The sequence below is a fragment of the Cherax quadricarinatus genome, chromosome 3 (assembly GCF_038502225.1).
Source record: "Cherax quadricarinatus isolate ZL_2023a chromosome 3, ASM3850222v1, whole genome shotgun sequence".
In the NCBI taxonomy this organism is placed as follows: domain Eukaryota; kingdom Metazoa; phylum Arthropoda; class Malacostraca; order Decapoda; family Parastacidae; genus Cherax; species Cherax quadricarinatus.
Window position 1 is genome coordinate 36,696,468 of NC_091294.1, and position 20,267 is coordinate 36,716,734.

A 20,267-nucleotide genomic window follows, 5' to 3' on the forward strand; every position below is an offset into this window, starting at 1 on the left:
TGGTACGGAACCCGCTCCTAAACGGACGATTTATATGTGCTTGGTATTAGGACTTTTTTTTGGGGGGGGGGGGAGGTAAGGGCATATTTTGCGTTACGATTTTTTTGTGTGGAGTTGTGGTTGAGGTGGTGATGGTATATTTGTAGTAGTAGTGACTCTGTGCTGACTGTATGGGTGAGATTTGATGTTGTAGCTTTGGTTGTGGTAATTTGGATGCAGGAGAGGTGGCAAATTTGTATTGTGGTGAGGCATTAGAAATAGTGATGGTGCTGTATAAGAAATGATGTGGTTGAAGGAGTGAATGGGGGGATTTAGGAGAGGTGGTATGTTTGCTGGATTGGTAGTGAAATTACATAAGGTGTGTTTGTTTGAATAGGAGTGTGATTGTGCTAGTGTGGTGTAATTGTAAGATTTATGGTGTAATGGTAGGGATAAAATTCTTATACAAGAGGAGGTATTATGTTAGTGGTTGTGTGATATTAGGGGTGGTGATGGTGGTGGTGTTGATGTCAGATTAGTGGTAAGGTTGTAGGAGTGTTAGTGCTGTTGTAGTGAGGGTGTGGTTGCAGCAAAAAAGTTTGGTTGTAGGAGCTACAGTGTGGTTGCAGAAGTGTCGTGGTGTGGTTCTAGAAGCAGTATTAATTGTGTGTGTTACAAGATTGGCGGCAATGTTGTTGAAATAATGTTTGTGTTGCTATAAATGTTAGTTTTAGCCAGACTGGTGAATCATCATCCCTCACACCTGTCAGCGCCTTGACGTGCTGACTCAGACTCTTGTAGCTGACTCCAGTAATTTTGCCCTCCATGTTATCTTGCACAAGATAAGAGCTGGCATCCTCCCTAGGCTTATTTTAAATTCTAGATCAAACTATGATAGACTCCCGCCGAGGATTCGACCCTAAGCAGACGACTAGCACCCAGGAAGTACATATTTATTACTAGGAGAACATGGGCAGGAGATGTGAGGAGACTTGTCCATTCTTTTTGCCTATTTACCCTCTATACGACAGTTAATTTAAGTAAGTCACCATGTTAGTCTCGAAACTTTGCCTTGATCATCTATGGTTGGGTTATATTTCATGTATTACCCGTGAACTAAGTACCATTTGTCTTGGTATTTAGTCTGAAATCCACACAGTTTGGAACTTACATCTCTTATCGATACTTCTTTCTGAATTGTGTGCTTAAATTTTCACATCTTCACTTTCCACTCTCTTTCATAACTCCGAGAAAGTTCCTGAAGAAGACTGCTTATGCCAATATTCGTGTTAATTTGGTTATTGTCATTGTAATTATATCTATATCTACAATGTTTAATTTTCTTTGAAATCACAAGTCTTAGTTGAGATCCCATCGATATTTCGTTTAAGAAAATTTTCTCATTTATTGCCTCCTTTATGTATTCAACATCGGCCTCTCATTTGTTCTGACTCTGGACTCCTATGTTCTACAAAGAATGTTTAGTGTTCGTTCTTTCTGTAGAGAGACTGTTTTTTTTTGGATATAATGTTTCTCGCTGCAAATGACTGGCAAAAGTATATGAGGCAGCTGAAAGGTATGAGGTATAAATGGAGTAGGAAAATTAGGACACAGAGGAAGATGTAATGGAGGGAGAGGAAAAAAAAAAGTGATCTTGGAAAGGGAGGAAAATGACAGACTGTGGGAGGGAAGAGGAGAGAAAGTGAGGGTGAGAAGAGATGTAAAGGAGAAAAAATGATAAGAGACTGAGAGGCTGACCGGGAATCAGGGGAGTGGGTGGGTATGTCTGAGCTGAGGTGGGGAAGGGGGTTATGGAGAGAGGGATAGTATTAGTGAGGCAGATGGAGGGAAGGGTGATTAATGATGGTGGATGGCGATAATGGGTTTGGAAGGTATGAGTGACGGAAGACGGCGATACCAGGTAAGGAATGCATATGAGAAATCGAAGGGTGGAAGACCGAAGACCCCATTTCTCTCTCTCTCTCTCCATCTCTCTCTCTCTCTCTCTCTCTCTCTCTCTCTTAGTAACCTGGATGGTTCCCACTCATGCCTCATCTCATCTACATTTCCTCCTTACAGTCATTTCTTATCTCCATGACAACGGTCGAGATTTCCAGCAGCAAATTCCTCCATATTCAGATAAAGAGAGAGTAACGTGTCTCTTTCGCGATCAGCGGAAGTAGGATCGAGCCTTCTCACCCCCTTGCGCTGACTGAACTTCGATAAATGAATAAATGTAATAATACAGAAAACATAATTCCAACTTTGGTCAGAATAATTAGCTTACGCGTCTCTCCTACTGTAACAACACCAGCTATTTCCATTCTTGTTTCTTACAATTGCAGAACAAGAAGGATAAATGTAAGGAAGCAAGGACGCACATTCAAAGATAATTACACAAAATACGAGAGGAACAAAACGGCACAACGTTCTGCAGCTAGTGTACAGCACAACGTTCTGCAGCTAGTTTACAGCACAGCGTTCTGCAGCTAGTTAACAGCACAACGTTCTGCAGCTAGTTTATAGCACAGCGTTCTGCAGCTAGTTTACAGCACAGCGTTCTGCAGCTAGTTTACAGCACAGCGTTCTGCAGCTAGTGTACAGCACAGCGTTCTGCAGCTAGTTTACAGCACAACGTTCTGCAGCTAGTTTACAGCACAACGTTCTGCAGCTAGTGTACAGCACAACGTTCTGCAGCTAGTTTACAGCACAACGTTCTGCAGCTAGTGTACAGCACAGCGTTCTGCAGCTAGTGTACAGCACAACGTTCTGCAGCTAGTGTACAGCACAGCGTTCTGCAGCTAGTGTACAGCACAACGTTCTGCAGCTAGTTTACAGCACAGCGTTCTGCAGCTAGTTTGCAGCACAACGTTCTGCAGCTAGTTTACAGCACAACGTTCTGCAGCTAGTTTACAGCACAGCGTTCTGCAGCTTGTTTATAGCACAGCGTTCTGCAGCTAGTTTACAGCACAGCGTTCTGCAGCTAGTTTACAGCACAGCGTTCTGCAGCTAGTTTACAGCACAACGTTCTGCAGCTAGTTTACAGCACAGCGTTCTGCAGCTAGTTTACAGCACAGCGTTCTGCAGCTAGTTTACAGCACAGCATTCTGCAGCTAGTTTACAGCACAACGTTCTGCAGCTAATTTACAGCACAGCGTTCTGCAGCTAGTTTACAGCACAGCGTTCTGCAGTTAGTTTGCAGCACAGCGTTCTGCAGCTAGTTTACAGCACAACATTCTGCAGCTAGTTTACAGCACAACGTTCTGCAGCTAGTTTACAGCACAGCGTTCTGCAGCTAGTTTACAGCACAGCGTTCTGCAGCTAGTTTACAGCACAGCTTTCTGCAGCTAGTTTACAGCACAACGTTCTGCAGCTAATTTACAGCACAGCGTTCTGCAGCTAGTTTACAGCACAACGTTCTGCAGCTAGTTTACAGCACAACGTTCTGCAGCTAGTATACAGCACAACGTTCTGCAGCTAGTTTACAGCACAGCGTTCTGCAGCTAGTTTACAGCACAACGTTCTGCAGCTAGTTTACAGCACAGCGTTCTGCAGCTAGTTTACAGCACAATGTTCTGCAGCTAGTTTACAGCACAACGTTCTGCAGCTAGTTTACAGCACAGCGTTCTGCAGCTAGTTTACAGCACAACGTTCTGCAGCTAGTTTACAGCACAGCATTCTGCAGCTAGTTTACAGCACAGCGTTCTGCAGCTAGTTTACAGCACAGCGTTCTGCAGCTAGTTAACAGCACAACGTTCTGCAGCTAGTTTACAGCACAGCGTTCTGCAGCTAGTTTACAGCACAACGTTCTGCAGCTACTTTACAGCACAGCGTTCTGCAGCTAGTTTACAGCACAACGTTCTGCAGCTAGTTTACAGCACAACGTTCTGCAGCTAGTTTACAGCACAGCGTTCTGCAGCTAGTTTACAGCACAACGTTCTGCAACTAGTTTACAGCACAACGTTCTGCAGCTAGTTTACAGCACAGCGTTCTGCAGCTAGTTTACAGCACAGCGTTCTGCAGCTAGTTTACAGCACAGCTTTCTGCAGCTAGTTTACAGCACAACGTTCTGCAGCTAATTTACAGCACAGCGTTCTGCAGCTAGTTTACAGCACAACGTTCTGCAGCTAGTTTACAGCACAACGTTCTGCAGATAGTATACAGCACAACGTTCTGCAGCTAATTTACAGCACAGCGTTCTGCAGCTAGTTTACAGCACAACGTTCTGCAGCTAGTTTACAGCACAGCATTCTGCAGCTAGTTTACAGCACAACGTTCTGCAGCTAATTTACAGCACAGCATTCTGCAGCTAGTTTACAGCACAACGTTCTGCAGCTAATTTACAGCACAGCATTCTGCAGCTAGTTTACAGCACAACGTTCTGCAGCTAGTTTACAGCACAGCGTTCTGCAGCTAGTTTACAACACAACGTTCTGCAGCTAGTTTACAACACAGCGTTTTGCAGCTAGTTTACAGCACAACGTTCTGCAGCTAGTTTACAGCACAACGTTCTGCAGCTAATTTACAGCACAGCGTTCTGCAGCTAGTTTACAGCACAGCGTTCTGCAGCTGATTTGCAGCACAGCGTTCTGCAGCTAATTTACAGCACAGCGATCTGCAGCTAGTTTACAGCACAGCGTTCTGCAGCTGATTTGCAGCACAGCGTTCTGCAGCTAGTTTACAGCACAGCGTTCTGCAGCTAGTTTACAGCACAGCGTTCTGCAGCTAGTTTACAACACAGCGTTCTGCAGCTGGTTTGCAGCACAGCGTTTTGCAGCTAGTTTACAGCACAACGTTCTGCAGCTAGTTTACAGCACAGCGTTCTGCAGCTATTTTACAGCACAGCGTTCTGCAGCTAGTTTACAGCACAACGTTCTGCAGCTAGTTTACAGCACAGCGTTCTGCAGCTAGTTTACAGCACAACGTTCTGCAGCTAGTATACAGCACAACGTTCTGCAGCTAATTTACAGCACAGCGTTCTGCAGCTAGTTTACAGCACAGCGTTCTGCAGCTGGTTTGCAGCACAGCGTTCTGCAGCTAGTTTACAGCACAGCGTTCTGCAGCTAGTTTGCAGCACAGCGTTCTGCAGCTAATTTACAGCACAGCGTTCTGCAGCTAGTTTACAGCACAACGTTCTGCAGCTAGTTTACAGCACAGCGTTCTGCAGCTAGTTTACAGCACAACGTTCTGCAGCTAGTTTACAGCACAGCGTTCTGAAGCTAGTTTACAGCACAACGTTCTGCAGCTAGTTTACAGCACAACGTTCTGCAGCTAGTTTACAGCACAGCGTTCTGCAGCTAGTTTACAGCACAACGTTCTGCAGCTAGTTTACAGCACAACGTTCTGCAGCTAGTTTACAGCACAACGTTCTGCAGCTAGTTTATAGCACAATGTTCTGCAGCTAGTTTACAGCACAGCGTTCTGCAGCTAGTTTACAGCACAACGTTCTGCAGCTAGTTTACAGCACAACGTTCTGCAGCTAGTTTATAGCACAACGTTCTGCAGCTAGTTTACAGAACAGCGTTCTGCAGCTAGTTTACAGCACAGCGTTCTGCAGCTAGTTTACAGCACAGTGTTCTGCAGCTAGTTTGCAGCACAGCGTTCTGCAGCTAGTTTACAGCACAACGTTCTGCAGCTAATTTACAGCACAGCGTTCTGCAGCTAGTTTGCAGCACAGCGTTCTGCAGGTAGTTTGCATCACAGCGTTCTGCAGCTAGTTTACAGCACAACGTTCTGCAGCTAATTTACAGCACAGCGTTCTGCAGCTAGTTTACAGCACAACGTTATGCAGCTAATTTACAGCACATCGTTCTGCAGCTAGTTTACAGCACAGAGTTCTGCAGCAAGTTTGCAGCACAGCGTTCTGCACCTGGTTTGCAGCACAGCGTTCTGCAGCTAGTTTGCAGCACAGCGTTCTGCAGCTAATTTACAGCACATCGTTCTGCAGCTAATTTACAGCACATCGTTCTGCAGCTAGTTTACAGCACAGAGTTCTGCAGCTAGTTTGCAGCACAGCGTTCTGCACCTGGTTTGCAGCACAGCGTTCTGCAGCTAGTTTGCAGCACAGCGTTCTGCAGCTAGTTTACAGCACAACGTTCTGCAGCTAATTTACAGCACATCGTTCTGCAGCTAGTTTACAGCACAGCGTTCTGCAGCTAGTTTGCAGCACAGCGTTCTGCACCTGGTTTGCAGCACAGCGTTCTGCAGCTAGTTTACAGCACAGCGTTCTGCAGCTAGTTTACAGCACAACGTTCTGCAGCTAGTTTACAGCACAACGTTCTGCAGCTAATTTACAGCACAGCGTTCTGCAGCTAGTTTACAGCACAGCGTTCTGCAGCTAGTTTACAGCACAGTGTTCTGCAGCTAGTTTGCAGCACAGGGTTCTGCAGCTAGTTTACAGCACAACGTTCTGCAGCTAATTTACAGCACAGCGTTCTGCAGCTAGTTTGCAGCACAGCGTTCTGCAGCTAGTTTGCAGCACAGCGTTCTGCAGCTAGTTTACAGCACAACGTTCTGCAACTAATTTACAGCACAGCGTTCTGCAGCTAGTTTACAGCACAACGTTCTGCAGCTAATTTACAGCACAACGTTCTGCAGCTAATTTACAGCACAACGTTCTGCAGCTAGTTTACAGCACAACGTTCTGCAGCTAATTTACAGCACAGCGTTCTGCAGCTAGTTTGCAGCACAGCGTTCTGCAGCTAGTTTGCAGCACAGCGTTCTGCAGCTAGTTTACAGCACAACGTTCTGCAACTAATTTACAGCACAGCGTTCTGCAGCTAGTTTACAGCACAACGTTCTGCAGCTAGTTTACAGCACAACGTTCTGCAGCTAATTTACAGCACAACGTTCTGCAGCTAGTTTACAGCACAACGTTCTGCAGCTAATTTACAGCACAACGTTCTGCAGCTAGTTTGCAGCACAGCGTTCTGCAGCTAGTTTGCAGCACAGCGTTCTGCAGCTAGTTTACAGCACAGCGTTCTGCAGCTAGTTTACAGCACAACGTTCTGCAGCTAGTTTACAGCACAGCGTTCTGCAGCTAGTTTGCAACACAGCGTTCTGCAGCTAGTTTCCAGCACAGCGTTCTGCAGCTAGTTTACAGCACAGCGTTCTGCAGCTAGTTTGCAGCACAGCGTTCTGCAGCTAGTTTGCAGCACAGCGTTCTGCAGCTAGTTTACAGCACAGCGTTCTGCAGCTAGTTTCCAGCACAACGTTCTGCAGCTAATTTACAGCACAACGTTCTGCAGCTAGTTTCCAGCACAGCGTTCTGCAGCTAGTTTGCAACACAGCGTTCTGCAGCTAGTTTACAGCACAGCGTTCTGCAGCTAGTTTACAGCGCAACGTTCTGCAGCTAGTTTACAGCACAACGTTATGCAGCTAGTTTACAGCACAGCGTTCTGTAGCTAGTTTACAGCACAGCGTTCTGCAGCTAGTTTACAGCACAACGTTCTGCAGCTAGTTTACAGCACAACGTTATGCAGCTAGTTTACAGCACAACGTTCTGCAGCTAGTTTACAGCACAGCGTTCTGCAGCTAGTTTACAGCACAACGTTCTGCAGCTAGTTTCCAGCACAGCGTTCTGCAGCTAGTTTACAGCACAGCGTTCTGTAGCTAGTTTCCAGCACAGCGTTCTGCAGCTAGTTTACAGCACAGCGTTCTGCAGCTAGTTTGCAGCACAGCGTTCTGCAGCTAGTTTACAGCACAGCGTTCTGTAGCTAGTTTCCAGCACAGCGTTCTGCAGCTAGTTTACAGCACAGCGTTCTGCAGCTAGTTTGCAGCACAGCGTTCTGCAGCTACTTTGCAGTGAACAGGTTTCGCGAAATTATTTCCTCACTGCATGTTTGACTCATTTTTCAACGGCGTATTTTTCATTCACTCATTAGCTCTAATTGGACATGGTTACATTGCATGTAACTCCGTGTTAGCCAGAAATTATCTGTTAATACGGTTTTAATTAAAGGCATGTAGACTGCAAGATAGAGTACATCCACACAAAAATTCAATGATGATCTAGTTGCCACTAATGAGACTGTACTCACAAGTGGGCAGGAAAAGTGAACATAAATCTTCCACTATAAATGACAACAAATACCAATGTAAATGCTATAATGATCCACAGCTACGCAATTTAACACATGCAGCTATAAGGATTGGTAAAGCATACACACACATCGCTCATTGGGTTACTCCTTCATGATAAAGTTGAAATGTTAGCCAAGATGAGTAACCTGAAGGAGAATGCAGAATATAACTTTGGTATGTCTGTGTCTAGCATTAGGAATAGTATTAGGAGAGAAGTAAATAATGAAAAATGATTGTTATAAGAATGCAGTTAGAAGTCTGAGTAGATCTATAACCCACTATGATAACATAAACGTAGATAAGTACGTTAATGGAGTAACTTCCTATGGGAACAGACTGACTGATGTTGTAGTGGCCAGGGTTAGGCTTGGTTACAAGTACTTCTGGCAGTTTGTGAGACACACACAGATGATCAAACCAAATGCAAATTATGTGGTCAGGCATGTGGTCAGTGCCTTGAACACTGTGTCCTTAATTGTCCACTTATTGAGGAATATGGAGATAATGTAGTAACCTATGTGACATGTCAAGATATCTTACTAATGAAAATAAGATACCAGATATACTAAGCAAATTTCATAAATTCGCTTGTAACAGATAAGTGATATGTAGATATAAATCCAAAGTACAGTGATTGATCCACAAATTATAGAAATGTGAAGGATTAAAGGTAAAATGCCTGTATGAAAAACAGAACAAACATACACAGACAGACAGACAGACAGACAGACAGACACACACACACACACACACACACACACACACACACACACACACACACACACACACACACACACACACACACACTGCAGTATTAACAAGGTACAGACATGAAAACATAATCTTATCCGGTTATTATGGAATAATTCTTTGTAACCTGTTTGGTTCGTCAGGATAACAGCTGAGAGGGAATATACAAGACAAGCACTGCTGTAGAGAGAGGGTAAGTGGATGAAGGGAGAGTAAATATTGGCGGCTTGTGGTAGGGAGAGTGAGGGTAGGTCGTAGAGGAAGGGAGATTGAAGGTGAGTGGTGGAGGAAGGGAAAGTGAGGTAGAGTGGTGAAATTAGGAAGATTCAGGGAGGGTGATGGAGGAAGGGCAGTGGAAATAGGTAAGGAGAAGTTGGGAGGGCTGGTGTGTGGTGGAGAGAGAGACAAAGAAACGTGGATGGAAGGAGAACTGGTGTATATAGGTGAATGGTAGATAGAGGGAGAGTTAGTGATAATGGGAAAGAGATGGGAGGAGAGGGCACTGAGCGAAGGAGAGGAAAAGGACATGGAGGAAGGGAAGAAGAGTCGGCGATACATGGAAGATGAAGAAAAGATGGTGGTTGGCAACAGTAATAAGCACGACTGGATTTTGAAATTGTGACAATAGGCCCTTCCCCCCCCCCCAAAAAAAAAAAAAAAGAACAGTAATTTACAGAGGCACATAATGTTACAATGACGTGTAGTAAATTTTTTCTTCCTGAAAAAGTTCACTTCATGTGAACGAAGCGCCGCACACCTCTAGAAATATTCTTCTGTTTCATTTAGTCGTTTTACTACCAGTTTAAGGCCAGGAAACTAACAAGGTTATAGGAGAGATTGCGCTTGATTATCTCTTGTTAATGCATTTCTGAATCTGGTTCACATGGCACAATCTTCTGAATATACTTCAAGAGAATAAAGTACTCTTGACTGGTGGTGTACGTGTGACATGCAGCCTTTATGACCCACGTACAGTACGGCTGATATGATTTATACCCAGTAAACCTATTATCATCCCACCTCTTTGTAATATTAAACACAGGACTGCCATTTGTCTCTCCATCTTGGTTCCTTTTTTAATAATATTTCTCTAGAATATTTGTTGTGTATATATAGGCTTTAATATATCATAATAGCATCAACAAAAACAACAGCAGCAGCAATAAAAATAAAAATAACAACAAAAATAATAATATTTAAAAGTAGAGTAAGGCGAATTATTATTATCATTATCGTTATTATTGTTGTTAGTAGTATTGTTGCTGACATTACTGTTGTTACTATTGTTGTTGAAGTGTTTTTATTATTATTTTTATAAGGAAAAGTTAAGCTGGAATATAATATGATAATTAAATTTTGTACAGCAAATCACCTTCAGACAGAATAAATCCAGCAAGACATTGAAAGAACAGTTTTCAAAAACTTACCTTCTCCGTCGTAAAGCGAACAATCTGTAAGAGTTGTTATACGGTCAGTGATCTACCAATTATCGGATTCCCTTAACTGACGATAATGAAGTTAAGAAAACTAGATGGCCAATTGCGGTTAGTGATGAAATGGCTTATAGGCCACTGATTTTAGATCAACCAAGCCACAACCAGTCATGTGTGTGTAGTTATGAGAGCAGGGGAACATTACCGAGAAAAGGCTAATGCTTACTAAGGAAAGTGAGGTCTTGATATGCTGATAGTACAGACGAGTAATCATCCTCATTGCATGGAACACTGTAATAGCTAGAGAGAGCTTGCAATGAATATGAAGAAAAAGAGGGTGAACAAAAGGGAAAGAGTTTTTATTCCAATAACAATGGCGGATGTGAGGCTGGAGTACGAATGAGCTGAGAAATTAATGGTTTTCCGCTACAAACTTTTTCAAAAATGAAACCATGAAAATGGCAACATACCCTTTCCTAAAATAATTTTAGAAGCGTCAGTAGATTCTGAGTGGGATTGGAAATGATCAAAAAGAGATTTAACACGAATCCAAAGCGGAATGGCGAGTTATGAGGTCAGGAAGAGAATGGGGCAGATTCCTATCATACTGATTTTCCACGGTAGGAGGTCAAGAAATATGAGACACGAAGGATATAAAGACGAGATGGCAGACGAACTCTAACTGGAACTGAAGAGTTATTTTGACAAGAGGTAATGAGGCGAACTATACCAATTTCTAACATCTATGAAAATCCTCATGTGGAATAATGAAGACCACGGACACGAATATGTTAGTGGAGACTTTAGGTCTCTCGGGGATACCACAAGCGAGTGGTATCGGACTCTGCATTATAGATACTCGACAGAGCAACACAAATGCATTCCTTGATGACAGAATCGTGCATAGAGAGAGACGCTGTTACCCATAGTCCAGCTGAGATATTCCAAGATGGCATGGAGTTAAAAATGTGTTTTCCATCCTTCCACCAAAATCACAAAATTTTGAGCAAATTGAGTCTTCCAAGATACTCGGCTTTCAAGACTTACACCATGAAAGGCGTTCGAAGAGGCTTAGGTACTGCATAATCTGGCTGACTTCACCTTTCCTGTGATAGGCTGACTTCACCTTCCTGTGTGAAAGGCTGCCTTCCCCTTCCCGTATGAAAAACTGACTACACCTTAATGTATGAAAACTAGGCAATGGCGTAAATATGAGGGATGGTCTGTAGCACACTTGTGATAAGTTGTGATGAGTTAGAAAGTGTTGACAGCAGGGGCCTGTATGAGCGACAACGTTGCACAGAGGGCTCTGTAGGGGTCGATCAATAGCTCTTCGCTTGATGTTTAAAACCGCCAGCAGTTCAGAATGAGCTGAGAAGTTCGAAAACTCTCAGTAACCATCAGCCTCCTACCTGTCAATTGTTCCTTCATCAGTAACTCTAGCTGTTCCTGCTAGTCGGAGCAGGTAACAGTATCATCTGTGTCACTCAAGATACCCAACATTATGTAGGCTTCAGAAAGGGCAATAATAATAATAATAATAATAATAATAATAATAATAATAATAATAATAATAATAATAATAATAATAATAATAATAATAATTATTATTATTATTATTATTATTATTATTATTATGATTATTATTATTATTATGATTATTATTATTATTATTATTATTAGTAGTAGTAGTAGTATTATTATTATTATTATTATTATTATTATTATTATTATTATTGTATTCAATGGCAAACGCTATAATAGCAGGGGTCACTCAGGGCCTGAAGAATAGGAGGTAATGATGCTTGATCTAGGGAAGGAGAGGGGTAGCTCCAATTTATTGAACCAAGAGCCCTTCAACAGCATGAAATGACCCTACCCCTTGAAGGATGGAGGAGGGGAGTGGGAAAAGGTTAGAGAAACTTCCATTGTGTTAACAGAGTTTAAGACTGAAATTAAAGATACGTCCGCGTCCAATGATTGTCAAAATATCTCGTTTTACCGGGCGTTTGAAGCCGAGAGAGAGTGATCGCCGCCGAGCTTAGCACTGCTTACGGAAGCGTTCATTATCTCCCCAGTGACAGATAAGTGGTTATAACTGTTACCTTAATTTTTAAAGGGGTGGACTGGTAAGCCAGCTGAAGGTCTCGGTCAGATGACCAAAAGCTCCAACGCGGGTCATCATATGATTAAGACCCGCGTCAGGAAACACTTGTTTTGTCTCCTGACGAACCTTACCTAACCTACGTGTTAACCAATATCCGCCATAACATATCAGGGTCCAAACCATGATACGGGTGGGGTTAGAACCCATGGCAAGTATGTCGTAAAACTCCAGGCCAGTGCGTAAGCCACTGGGCCAGCTGACTACAATAAGATTCATCCAACTTGCATCTGTGGTCACAGTGGTGCCAATGCTAATCTTCCTATGGTCTATAAATATACCTAGTTCGATAAATCTTATTGTAGCCAGCTGGCCCAGTGCCATACGCACTGGCCTGGAGCTTTACGACTTATTTGCCATGGGTTCTAACCCCACCCGTACCCTGGTTTGCTTGCAATTGTGTTATGATTTCATGAGTCACGGCAGGATCCATTTTTTTTGTGCCCTCATGAGAAACAGGAGACCCTGGAAAGCTCTGTTAATAAGTCACCTGTATGTAGCAGTGGGATGTTTATCGAGAAGTCTTGGTCGTGGAACCCTAGACAGCAGTTTCTCCTCGTTAAATAATCTTGTACTATAGATGGATCATGTCATCATACCTGTCAATGCTTAATATCATCCTTCACTGCCAGCGAGCACTCAGGTAGTAAACACCGCTTTTGCATGTCATTGAGAAATTACGTTCTCATAAACACACATATATTAATATATGTCACGTGCCTCATCTCCCACTTAATTTTTATCGCTTGAGCGCGCTTTTTCACTTACACGATCATTAATTATAATTACTGAACTTTCTCTCATTTTCTGTGTTAATTACGTACTTCTTTCTGCTAATATCTCAATTTTCACTTTCAATTCCGCATCATATTTTATGGTAATGACTTTAATTTTACTTAACGAGCAATTACCAAAAGCCTGACTGATTGGTAACTGGGCCGCAGTTAGCAAACGGAAACTCGACACTTCACTTTTCCATGTGTTCGATGACCCACAGTGTATGACAGTTGCACTTGATAACAGTGACGAGAATCGGGAATATATAAAATCTTACAGAAGTGAGTATTGTATGGTATTATATTCCTGTGTGGAGGTGGGAGACTTAAGAACACAAGAGAACAAACTAACAGTTTTAGTTCACCATTAGGACAAGAACATCAAGATCATCATTCAAGCAGGATGACACAGGATGTAAATATACACACAGAAGTGTATGTCTCTCAGCGTATATTCACTAAGAGTTTGCTTTAAATTCCAGTTTTAGAGATCAAGGTATTCTTGACTGGAAGTGAACAGGTGACACGTAGTCTTAATGATCCTCGTGGGCTTAAGCCCAATTATCATTCACATCAGGTAGTTACAATTTGCACTACACAACTTTAATAATTTACAATTTAAGTAATATACCTTCGACTTCCTCGAGGGGTCAGGACCCGAAGCTGGACTTCCATAACTACAATAAAATAAATATTAAGCGGAAATAAGCTTTATTTAAGAACGAATTACCCAGAGTAGCGCTTCATCAAATACAAATTATTATTATTATTATAATCAAGGGGAGGCGCTAAACCCGTAGGATTATACAGCGCCTGGGGGGGGAATGTGGAAGGCATTCAGGCTTAATTCGGGGAACTGGAGCACAGATCCAATTCCCTAAATCAAGAGCCCCTCACCAACATCAAGGAACCTTCCCTGAGGGGATCAAATACAAAGAAATTCAATAAAATATCTTATAAGGCGTATAATTTTCCAAGGTCAGATCAGGTAATGGAGAGGTCAGTGGCGATGGAGATCCAGTGATGCCACGTGAGGGCAGAGCTGGGATCTGAACTTCAGATTCAGAAGTTTTTTGCTTTCCGTATTTATTCTGGACAATGTGTGATGAGATTTAGCGCTATTTTTTTAAGGTGATAATAATTTGGTTAGGTGGATAATAGCTGTTTCAAGATACCTCTTGTCTGACCTGTCGTTTTCATGAAATATCAACTGTGTTTTTCCCCAGTCCATAAAGTAGGAGTGTAGGATACGATGAACCACAGGTGAAGCTGGTGTAATCCATTCTTCATGCGTACTTGCGATCCTGAAGGTGTGCCAGTAAATCTAGGGCTGTCTCACTAACACACAAGTTATATTAATGGTAAACAATACCACCAAACAGATGAGGAGTAAGATACAGGGAACTTTGCTGTCGAAAAGTTTTAGGGGTGAAGAAACCTAAAATGTGTAGGTGAAACGATATGACATTAAAGAAATTCAGTGACTGTACCTGTTGTTTACTTACCCAACACTGCTGTCATATCCTTGGAATGAAACTATGCACTCCTATTGTGTCTACGGTTATATTGGGGTTTGAAGTTTTGGAAAATCCCTAATGGTTTTTGTCCTGTGAACTGATGCATTCATTATGGCTTTATTAATTTTAAATGTCTGTAGGAGTTTTATTTGATAAGTGATGTGTTTCCCGATCTCTTGTTTATGACACATGTGCACACATTCTTCTACGTGTATTGAGTGTGCTACTGTATAAATATTTTCAGTATTACACTGGGTTAAATACCATTTCCTGGCCATTTTAAGGGTTCTTTTAAGGGATAAGCTTCTTGAGTTGAAAGTGTTTATGTAAAACATCTGGACCTCTTAGAAGGGTTTAGTTATAACTCAAAGGTAAAATAAGTCATGGGGAGATGGAAAACTCTAGTTCAACTCCGTTCACACATTCTTGCATTGTCAGGAGTTAAGCAACGTTGCAAGACTTTCAACAGATAGGTTGGGAGGAAAATTCTCTCAGAGGTAAAGTAACGTATCCCTCGCATGGCCCGTCCCTCATCGCCTAGGTCTCTCAATATGTAAGTTGAACTGCAGTTCCTCTCCTTGTGAGGGGGGACGGGGCACAAAAACTACGCCTCGTGCGTACATTGTGCGTACATTGAAGTATATTGGATGACGGGGTCAGTGAATATTTGAAGGTTACCATTTTCGGATCGCGCAGCGCCCGACCGAAACACATCTAGTTTGCCACTGAGCTTAACGGTGTTATTGGTAATGATGGCACCAACACAAAACACATGAAGCCTCGTACAATGCAGAGATTACGTCCTTCCCCCGGGACCCCTTACAGGCCGCTAGTGATTAGCGCAGACATTACCAACAACACACACGGCTGCCACCCCCCACATCTATCCTCCGTCCTCTGTTTATCCTTTACCGTACACCCTTTCCCGTGTCACTCATTGTCTCTGTCTGTCTGTCTCTCTCTCTCTCTCTTGAAAATCACTAAAAACTCAGATGTATAATATAATATCCCCTCCAAAAAATGAAAAGATAAATTACACACGCTTGTACAAAATTCTTACCAAAAGAGAATTAAAACAAATAAAGAATTTAGTAGAAAATACAACACAAATGTTACACAACAATGAACACTGGAAAAAAAAAGGTGTACATTGGACTAAATGACAATGAATTCCTTTCGAATAATATAAATGCGAACGAAACAGAATTTTCTTTGAAACAATTCCACAAATTCATTGAATTTAAAGCCGAAAAGTGTATATGAAACTACAGTTAAATGATAGCATTTAGTCTTCCCTAAAATAAATTTTTCTCTCATGGTGAATTTCCTTGGCAGTTGTTAGGTGACACAGGTGTTACGTCATAATAACGCAGTAACTTTCTTAAGTAGGTCGCTATCAAATAATTACGTTGTTGCGCAAGTGTTAAGTAACAGTTACGTTCTTCTGCAGGTATTACGTAATAGTAACGTTATCTAAGTGCAACGTTCTTATGCGGGTGCTACTAACAGTAACGTTCTTAAGCGGGTGTTATGTAACAGTAACGTTCTTACGCACGTGTTTTCTACCAGTAACGTTTTTACGCAGGTGTTTTCTTACAGTAACGTTCTTACGCAGGTGTTTTCTAACAGTAACGTTCTTATGCAGGTGTTTTCTACCAGTAACGTTTTTACCCAGGTGTTTTCTAACAGTAACGTTCTTACGTAGGTGTTCTCTAACAGTAACGTTCTTACGCAGGTGTTTTCTAACAGTAACGTTCTTACGTAGGTGTTCTCTAACAGTAACGTTCTTACGCAGGTGTTCTCTAACAGTAACGTTCTTACGCAGGTGTTCTCTAACAGTAACGTTCTTACGCAGGTGTTCTCTAACAGTAACGTTCTTACGCAGGTGTTCTCTAACAGTAACGTTCTTACGCAGGTGTTTTCTAACAGTAACGTTCTTACGCAGGTGTTTTCTAACAGAACCGTTCTTACGCAGGTGTTCTCTAACAGTAACGTTCTTACGCAGGTGTTCTCTAACAGTAACGTTCTTACGCAGGTGTTCTCTAACAGTAACGTTCTTACGCAGGTGTTCTCTAACAGTAACTTTCTTACGCAGGTGTTTTCTAACAGAACCGTTCTTACGCAGGTGTTCTTTAACAGTAACGTTCTTACGCAGGTGTTCTCTAACAGTAACGTTCTTACGCAGGTGTTTTCTAACAGAACCGTTCTTACGCAGGTGTTCTCTAACAGTAACGTTCTTACGCAGGTGTTTTCTAACAGTAACGTTCTTACGCAGGTGTTTTCTAACAGAACCGTTCTTACGCAGGTGTTCTCTAACAGTAACGTTCTTACGCAGGTGTTCTCTAACAGTAACGTTCTTACGCAGGTGTTTTCTAACAGAACCGTTCTTACGCAGGTGTTCTCTAACAGTAACGTTCTTACGCAGGTGTTCTCTAACAGTAACGTTCTTACGGAAAGTGCTACGTAAGAGTAACGTTTGCACGCAGTTCTTATGAAATAATAACGTTCTGAAGCTGAAGTTCTACAATGATAACGTTCTAATGGACCCGTAATATAACAGTAACGTTGAAAAACAGAAATAACATTAATTATAGATATCATATTGTCTCACATTTTGCAGACCTTAATTTTACTCTCCGGGTTTTCTCTCTCTCATTTTTCACTTAATGCGAAATATACTTTAATAATTTTAAGCTCTTGCTACATAAAACGCGATTTCCAGGATAAAACTAAGTTTGAAATTTTTAAACTTTCTCGCTATATTTTATATCAGTGTTCAGCAACAATATTCCTGCGGTATAATTGTTAATTGTTAGAGTTTTAATGCAACTTTAACAATTAACAATTATGTACAACTATTTTAATTAAGTAATTGTACAATAGGTTTTTGGTTGTGTTCATAATATTGTGTGTGAGTGTGTGTGTGTGTGTGTGTGTGTGTGTGTGTGTGTGTGTGTGTGTGTGTGTGTGTGTGTGTGTGTGTGTGTGTGTGTGTGTGTGTGTGTGTGTGTTTGTGTATCTACCATCCACCGCCATCCAATTATTAAACTGAAATTAAATTGCACATTAAAAAAATAATTGAGTTACGAAATGACACACACAGAAAAGTCAATTTCACAGTTCCTCCTGTTTATGACAAGTCTTGTCTCATTGACTTAATATAAGCTTCTAGATGAGACGGATCACTAGGGAGAAAGAGATGAACACTAGCGTTCTACCAACGGTATAATGAAGAGACTCAGGTACAAAGCGAACTTTTGTTGTGATAACGTTGAAAAGTTCTCTGCATTTGTGTCGCTTCTTGTTTAAAGAGACGGGAGAGAGGAAGGGTGAATTCATAAACTGCAAGAAGCCATTTTGCCACAGTTGAACCAGCGGTGGTTAATGTACGATCTGGGGATACAGTGTGTTTTCCTGCAAGACAAAAGACTAAGTCACGGTATATGATGTATCAGCTGGAGGGGCATAGATAGTTAGTGTAATCCTCCAGTATTCATTTTTAGGTCCCTTGTAGCTTCTGATATATTGAAATAAACGCGTTCTCCTAGGCAAGCTTTTCTTTTTGATTTACGACCTTTGGTACAGCGACAGTGACACTAAAATGTAAAAGTCAGGGAGCCATCGCATTTATCATTCATGTGTCATGGTAGTTTCCTGTTTCATTTCTGAACATACCTTTATTAGCTTTATCTGATATAAGCGAAGTATGCCTAGAAATGGGCAGAAGCATATAAACCAGAAAACTAGTGTTGACTTTAAGAGTTCAAACTGTTAAATGAATTTAGAAACAGTTATGATAGTTGATCTAAAATATTTAGAGGTGGATCCAAAAGCTGAGATAATCCTTAATAATCTCGGCTAGGTAAACATCCATCAGAAGTTACTTGATAATTTTTCTTAAAAAGAAAGCCCCACAAAAATGCATCTTCTTGAATTTCCAGAGTTCATTTCTACAGTAGGTATGACTGGTTTCTGGTAAAAAGTTAATGAATAAGTCACACGCACACCACCCTGGGTATTGTTATTAACGAGACGCTTCGTCTGCTCGAGTTTCTTCAGTGTAATGCAGAAGCAACTACTGTACTGAGATAGTGGAAGAAATGAAGAAGTAATTGTAATTAACGTGTTCAGTACTCTAGCCTCGATAGTAAATCTCAAGTCCCTTTGCTTTGATAAAAGGTGTTCAATTACTTATCTTTGATAATTAGGCGGGATAATTCCTTATACAGTAAAACATGTTCTCCGGACTTTTGTTACTTACACTTCTTGATATAAATCCACGTAGTCTGTTAGCTTTATTACAAACACTTAGGCATTGTTGTCTTTGTTTCAGATGTCTGTTTCCCATGACTCTCGAATCTTATTTATATTCTATATTATCAAGCTCTACTTCATCTAGTTTATAAGCACAAGGATTTTTTTCATTCCCAAGGAATATTACTTTTCACTTTTCCACATTGAACTGTCCCATTTTTCGGACTGATATTTAGTTGTCCAAATATTCCTGAAGTTCAGTGAGTTAACATTCATGACATTTTCAATTCCCTCATCAAGATCATTAATGCGCATTAAGCACAACAAAGGACCCAGAAATGATCCTTGCATAACACCAGAAATGGCTGGTCCCCGTTCTGATTTCATCCCATTTCCTCAAACTCTGAATAACTCCTGTTACTTAGTCATGCCTCGATCCAAGAAAGAGCTTTTCCTCCAGTACCATATGCTGCTACTCTTTGTAACATTCTTCTTGTAGAACTCTATCATAACCATAGTAAAATCCAAAGAAACAACACTTTGTTCTTCTTCATGGTTCATTCCTCATTCCCCAGGACCTCTATGACCCCAATGGATTCAGCGCTTCTAATAATTAATGATAATAATGAACTCAGGAACAACACCTGTACCTACGTGCTCACCCCTGTCCTCTTTAGTCTCCCAGGAAAAGTTGCTCCCTCACCTGGGTCTCCTCTGACTGGCATGAGTGTGGAGAGGGCGGCGATAGGCGTCATGATGAAGAGGGAAGCCGCCCACACGCCCGCGATCACCCGGTACGAGTGGGAAGGCGTCTGCCATCGGCGCGAGCGCAGGGGCTGGCAGATGGCGTAGAACCTCTCCAAGGATATAGCCACCAACGTCCACACGGACACCGACACTGACACGGCTGTGAGGGGTGGAAAGAAAGAAGGTATGTAGCTAGATGACCCTTCAAAGTAGGTAGGTTCCTTGGCGCCGGTGAAGGAGGGCTTATGATCAATAGAATTAGACTCGCACATCCCTTCCTTGGAATGAATTTAAGTTCCTTCAGTTTCCCGTGTCGTTGTGCGATTCCTGTGAAAACCATATTTAAAATCTGTCACTTTAAAGATCAAAAGAGTAAAATGCATTCATTGTAAAGCAAGGATATGAAAAGGACGCACAGAGATAATTGGATAATTATCCAGGAAACACTTATGACAAAAGACGACCTCATAATTTTACAACTTTTAATCTAGAAGAGACATCAAGTGAATCTTGTCGACTCGCAGTCATGCCCCAGCTAACTCAGGAGGATAAAAGGTTTCTCAAT

General features: G+C 41.7%; 1 protein-coding gene across 1 annotated transcript in view; it reads right to left on the reverse strand.

The window, feature by feature from the left end:
• LOC128684060 (cholecystokinin receptor) overlaps positions 1-19,974 on the reverse strand; it is a 25,713-nt gene extending 5,739 nt beyond the window's left edge. Inside the window, exon 1 of the mRNA XM_070093205.1 lies at positions 19,659-19,974. Coding sequence (XP_069949306.1) covers positions 19,659-19,974 — 316 coding nt within the window. The remainder of the gene's footprint in view (positions 1-19,658) is intronic.
• Positions 19,975-20,267: the final 293 nt, after the last annotated feature.